Source organism: Helianthus annuus, chromosome 7 (assembly GCF_002127325.2).
Source record: "Helianthus annuus cultivar XRQ/B chromosome 7, HanXRQr2.0-SUNRISE, whole genome shotgun sequence".
Taxonomy (NCBI): domain Eukaryota; kingdom Viridiplantae; phylum Streptophyta; class Magnoliopsida; order Asterales; family Asteraceae; genus Helianthus; species Helianthus annuus.
Genome location: NC_035439.2, coordinates 135,815,110 through 135,821,395, shown reverse-complemented (window position 1 = coordinate 135,821,395; position 6,286 = coordinate 135,815,110). Strand labels below are relative to the sequence as shown.

The following is a 6,286-nucleotide window of genomic DNA, read 5'->3' as shown; positions in this document are numbered from 1 at the left end:
GAGAGATAACTGTTGAGAGAGGTTAAGAGAGAGAGAGAGGGGGGGGGGGGTTAAATAAAGGAGTATAATTCTTTTGTTTTATTTGTTAATTCTTTTTAAATAAAGGAGTATAAAGACTAAAATACCCTTGTGTCATCTAAGTTAACAGAAAATTTTAACTAGATTAGTGCTAAAGGACGTAACGTGCAAGATTTTGCAACATAAAGTACAAAACTCATCAATTTTAAAGACAAAGAACGGCGCCTGCAATTTGGTACAAACATAAAGGACAAAACTTTTAATTTACTCTATAAACAATTAGCGATCCAGGGCTATAAGTTGCTTCATATTTTCAACCGAGTAAAGCTCATCAATCGCGTTGGCTATGTGAAAATCTATTCCAATTGATAAAAACGCACTCACAGTAGAAAAGTTAGAGGATCAATGACACGTGTCACGACAACCATCCTGAGTATGACTTGAATCCAAACATGTATAAATCAACATGTATAAATCTTAAGCAGGGGCGGATCTAGGCCATGGGTTCCCAGGAACCCATTCGGCTTGGAAAAAATGAAACCTTGTATGATTTGAAAAAAAAAGTGTGAGAATTAGTGATAATCTACCAAAAGGAACCAGTGAAAAAAATTTTTAGATCCACCACTAAATTCTTAATTAAGTGGAACCAAACCCGAGCTACCAAGAGGAATTTAATGACCAGTAATAGTGTAACACCCAAACTCAAAATAAGTTGACAGATCACTGTTACATATGTGTTAGAAACAACATAAAGTTCATAATCCAAATACCCAAAAGAAAAAAAATAAATACTTAGAAGTAAATAACTCACTATATAAAAGCACTCTTTAACAGTTTATGTTTTTCTCATAGCCACCAACAAACCTCGATAACAACCAATCATGGTTGAGTTAAAGCTGATGAGTGGATAAAAAGAATAACAAATCAACAATAATAATAGGTATCACACAATATATCAAACGATAAATGATATCCAAATACAAGATGTATAGATGATGATAACATCGAAAAGTGGTGCACAACTTAAGCTCACAATTGTAATATCATCTTTGTAAATATTTGGACAAAATCTTTAGCAGAGAAAATATATAAAAATGTGGTTTTACAATTATCTTCTATAAACTAGAGTTTTTTGGTTTTAGTTTTAACCAACTAGTGATTAATGTAAAGTGAGCTTGGCATAAATCTACTGCACATACAACAGCTGTTTGAAATCATAAATCTCTGTGTTAGAATTCGGAATAACAAAACCTAAAACATAACAAAGACCAACAATGAGCGGAAAACAAAACAAACACCTCAGCAGGGTCTGCACAGGCAACTAGCTTATGTACCAAGTGCCGCGTGATGAGGTAACGACGTGATGGCATTAACACCAGACATCCAAGAAACAGAACAAATTATAATAGAACCGCTCAATACCAACAATTTTATACCAAGATTTTCTCAATTATTTCACAAACAACAAAAGAGAAACCCCTATAGACTGTACAAGCAAATCAAAACATAAACAAAGATATTGGAACGATATAATTGAAACGATACACAGAAGATTAGCATGCATGGCCTGTGTAAGGATGACCATAGTTGTTAATGGCGAATAGCGACAAATATCGATAACGTACCTATATGCTAATAAATACCGGGCGGCTATTTTATAAAGAGTGATACACTAGAAAAAGAATTTTTTTTTTAAATTATATGTATATTATATCAAAATACCCTAGTATGTATGCTATTTTACATGTATATTTAACAAAAACCTAAGATCCTGCTAATTTATAGCTATATTTAATTGCTATTTATATTAAAAAACAAAAAAATAAATAAAAAAATAGCGTGGCTATTCTTGCTATCCATCGCTACAACCCTAATAGCGACACTATACTTATACGCTACGTAGCGCGCTATAGCGATCGCTACGATCGCTATTGACAACTATGAGGATGACACACACAAAGCAAGAAATGGTAAAAAAAAAAAAAAGAAGAGAAAACATAAAGATGTAAACAAATTAGCAGTAACGCATTCAATGGCCAAAATAAGATTAAAGATTAACGTTTGTTACCTTATTTCACTGCACACACTCCATCTGTTCTACCTTCTTCACTATTTCACATATAACATATGTACACTAAACTCAAGAACACTTTCGAATTCAAAGTACACACTGTCTCTATCTCTTTGGAACAATGGAAACTACAACGGACGGAATTAACTTACCTCGCTTCCCATTTTTGCATGTCACTGAAGCCCATCTCCATGCAACACATACACCTTTGCGGTTTCCATTGCCACAAAATCTCGCAAAATCAACCACTTGTTACTTACTTACTTACGAGCTCTCTTGGAAATTAAGCGACCGAGATAATGCCGCAGGGTTAGCTTGAAGTGCGGGAGACGCTTCTTTGATCGGGCTTTTGTCTTCGCTTTTGGATTGGAACGCCTTAAACACACCTCCACCATTTCCGCTAGTGGTTCTATCGTTTTTGATTCCCAACGTAGCCCATATCGAGCTTTTTGCAGCTTCTTCCGGGTCATCAATCCGCAACGTTTTCGGAACCCATAGACTTTTTTCCGCTTCGTTTTCTTTTATGATTTCATCTTCTCCGTTCTCGGCCCGTGAGTGTTTCCCCAACGTCGGGGATATCGGACTGGACGGAGACGCGGCGTATGTAACCGGAGGGGCAGGATGGTAACTCGACGGATGAGGAACCCACTGCATACTCCATGGGCCCGGGCTCAAACCTGGGCCAGAGCTTGGGCTTGGTACGGGTATAGCACAACCCCAATACGGTGCTGCGGGGTAGAACGGCATAGGAAAGCCCGGCGTGCAGAACGCAGGACCCATTTGTGGGGGCCACGGGTATGGCCATGGTGCGCCAGGAAAGCCTGGTGGGCAGAACGCGGGCCCCGTTGCTGACGGTCTATTTGTGTTATCATCATTACTTGAAGGACCCGGGATTATTATATCTTCCGGCTTACGGAAACTATCTTGTCTCATTGTTTTATCCGCAATTTTCAAAACAGATGCCATTGACTCACACAGAGGTGCGTCGGAACCAAACGTAAGGACCGTGCCATTGGGTTTAAGAAGCGTATTATTCAAATCACCAGGAACAGGTTCGGTGACCGTTATTTGACGGTACTGAGACTGTGAAGTTTTATTCTTACGACGGCCCGCACCAACAGGAACATTCCTCATTGTCCCGCCAGCTGTCCAGTATCTTTGACAGTTCTTGCAAAAGTGTCGAGGTTGATTAACGTTGTAATTGTTGTAGTAACAAAATTTCGTATCCATGCTGTTACATCGAGGACACGGAAGTATTTTGTCTGGCTTTTTTAACGTCTTTTCCTGTTCACTTTGTTCTTCCTCTGATTTTGATACTTTTGCAGTAGCAGATTCGTTTTCAGCGGAAAGTGTTGTGGTAGGGTTCTCATTTAATGTTGAAGATGCGTTTGGCTCGGTAACGTCTTCAGAAATTGAGGAATGGGTTATTTCCTCTTCTTTATCAACGGGTTTCTCGTCAGGCTGGCCCTACATTTACCGTAAGTTTATGTTAGAAATGTAATCTTTGAGCGTAGTATGCGTATAAGCTCTCACACAGACACACATACACCTTTCTAGTTCTACTACCTTATCTTGCCAACTTTATATGAAAAACAGAAAGCTAACAATCCAACTTTATATGCGAATAAGCTCTCACACAGACAAACATACACCTGCTGCAACTGGTAAGCTAGTCAAATGCTTATATAAAGATGACAAGCATGTAATTCAACTTTTTATCATAGTTGTCAGTATTGAATAGAGGTAAATAGCGACAAGCTACCTATATGCAGTGGCGGACCTAGGAATTTTTTCCTAGGGGTGCGGAATATTTTCAAAGATTTTAGGCCCCTAGCTGTATAAAAATATCGGTTCATAGCGGGTCGGGTCGGATCATGTAAGACAAAAGAACATCAAACTAACATTTATAAATCATCAAAAACCCGTCAAACGTCATTACAAATTACAAACGTATTTAAAATTGTGCCCTACAGGTTTTTTTTTTTTTTTTGAAATATATCCAAAATATTATCTAAAGATACTAAACACGCCATAAGTTCATTACATTCTTACTTATTGTTCCTAACACATAATTTGCTCCACAAGTTCATAAAACAACACTAAACACTTAAACAAAATAAACAATATGTTCAACCATAGCCCATAACTTTCAATTATATTTTTAAACATTCAAGCCCTAATATTAAATGTTGATTACTTGTAACTAATCATCTAAACAAACAAAGCTATAAATAAAACAACAAAATCATTTAACTACAAGTCTAGAACAACAAAAAAATCAAAAAAATATAAAAACATTAAACCCTTACACATCTATATTTTCTCCTAATCATCACATAAAACAAAATAAATAAATAAACCATACTAGTTCTATATTGGAATTCTGACGTAATATGGGTCGGTCCAACCGGAATTTTGGTTTTTCCGGTAAAAAAAGCCACCAGGTCGTGAGCTGTGGCGTCAAGTCGCTGGGAGTTTTTTTGGGGGCGGGATTTGGAAATCGAATGAGTTATTGGGTTTGGATTATTTTATTTAGTTCAAATTTCTTTAGGTTGGGTTTGAGCTTGGGCTTGTGTTAATAAAAATTGATTGCAGACTGGGCTTTGATTGGATCAAATAATTAAGTGAATAAGTGGTTAATAATTATTTTTTTTCTAAGTGGGGCGGTTGAAAATTTTGAAGGGGTGCGGGTGAAAATTTACAAGGGGTGCGGTCGGGATTTTCGGCGAAAAATAACACTAAAAAATATTTTTTTCAGGGGGTGCGCCCGCCCACCCTTGGCTTAGGGTGGGTACGCCCCTGCCTATATGCACCGTAACGATAGCAACGCCTGCTATTTCATGTTTAGCGATAAAGTAGTAGAAAATTTGAGAAATACTTTACATGTATATTTTATAAAAAAAATAGCTAAAATACGCTATCACTAATCATCTAAATACGCTTCTTTTTCCAATCGTGAAACACAAAAACCATAATGAACTTCGCTATTTATAATTATTAAAAAAAGTAAAAAGAAAATACAAAAACGTTGGTATTTGTCGCTAAACACCCTATAACACCATATGGGTGCATCGCTACATAGCGTGCTATAGTTCGCACTATAGCCGCTAGTAACAAGTCTATGCTAGCCATAACCACTTTCTTATACCGTCTCAACAGTATTGAACATTAAAATCTTATATCCTTCAATAAGAAGACACTCGTGTAACATCAAACTCCCGAAAAATCATAACCGGACTTCGCCACAATGCCACACATTAAACCTACCCAAAATAACAAACTTAAATCATCAAATCCCCCAAATTCTAATTCAAAAACAAATATACAAAAAAAAAAACAGTAACCATATAATACAATAAAACTTATAACTTATAAGCAGCACTAATTTTGTTTTACTTTTACACCAAAAAAGAAGCCAATTTATATGAATATTGACTTAAAATAACAGCTAAAACTTGCACTAAATCACAATTAATTGAAACAAAACAGATTATAAAAACTTATGAACAACAACAAATAACCAATTTATTTCAATATTCACTTAAAAAAATAACAACTAAAACTTACACTAAAACAAAATTAATCAAAACAAAACAAATTAACACACCTTAATCATAAACAATCATCAAACAAACAACGCAAACAATCAAACAAACCCTAGAACATTCAATTAACATAAGATCCATCATCAAACACGAACAAAACCCTAAATCAACCAAATAAACATTGAATCACCTTACAATCACCGTACGATTTGCAGTCATCATCATCATCCGACGGCGGCGGATCTTCGGTGTTAACGGCGTCAACATCAGCGTCATCCGGCAGCTGAATGGTCTTACCGAAGAGCTTAATGGCGGGATCCGACATTTCCGGCAGATCGGACGGTTGGATTTGGATGGATAATATTAGGAGATCTAATCGGGTGTGGGAAGAATACGGTGCGGATCTTTTGTGTGTGTGTTGGTGGTTTTGATTCTACTGCCACGTTAGCAAAGTGAGATGAAATATGAGCCACAAGCTGCGTATGTGGCTGTTTGGATTTTCTCTCTCTTCCAACTTTCGCTCTTTTTGATTCTCACTTATTTGCTGACTCGGCTATATTTTATTTCTTCCCCTTTACTTTTGCTTTTTTTTCATTTTAGCTACTTCATCATGTAAATGGAATCAATCTTTAAAAAGCGGTTTAAACCAGCC

The 6,286-nt window shown here is 36.6% G+C and overlaps 1 protein-coding gene across 2 annotated transcripts; it reads right to left on the bottom strand.

Moving 5' to 3' along the window:
* Nucleotides 1–2,032: 2,032 nt before the first annotated feature.
* Nucleotides 2,033–6,072, bottom strand: LOC110868691 (cyclic dof factor 2). Of its 2 annotated transcripts, none has more exons than XM_022117926.2 (2): nucleotides 5,825–6,072; nucleotides 2,033–3,556 (listed from the first exon to the last, which is right to left on the bottom strand). In XM_022117926.2, exons 1-2 carry the CDS (start codon nucleotides 5,957–5,959, stop codon nucleotides 2,354–2,356), a joined length of 1,338 nt encoding a protein of 445 aa, XP_021973618.1. In that variant the 5' UTR covers nucleotides 5,960–6,072; the 3' UTR covers nucleotides 2,033–2,353. The 2 variants fall into 2 exon arrangements, with proteins under 2 accessions (XP_021973618.1, XP_021973619.1); XM_022117927.2 differs by having other exon boundaries at nucleotides 2,040–3,550; nucleotides 5,825–6,069.
* Nucleotides 6,073–6,286: the final 214 nt, after the last annotated feature.

Coding starts and splice junctions, on each gene's coding strand:
- LOC110868691 (XM_022117926.2), bottom strand. CDS start 5,959: ATGTCGGATCCCGCCATTAAGCTCTTCGGTAAGACCATTCAGCTGCCG. Junction 3,557..5,824: donor AATCGTACGGTGATTGTAAG/GTGATTCAATGT, acceptor CGGTAAATGTAG/GGCCAGCCTGACGAGAAACC.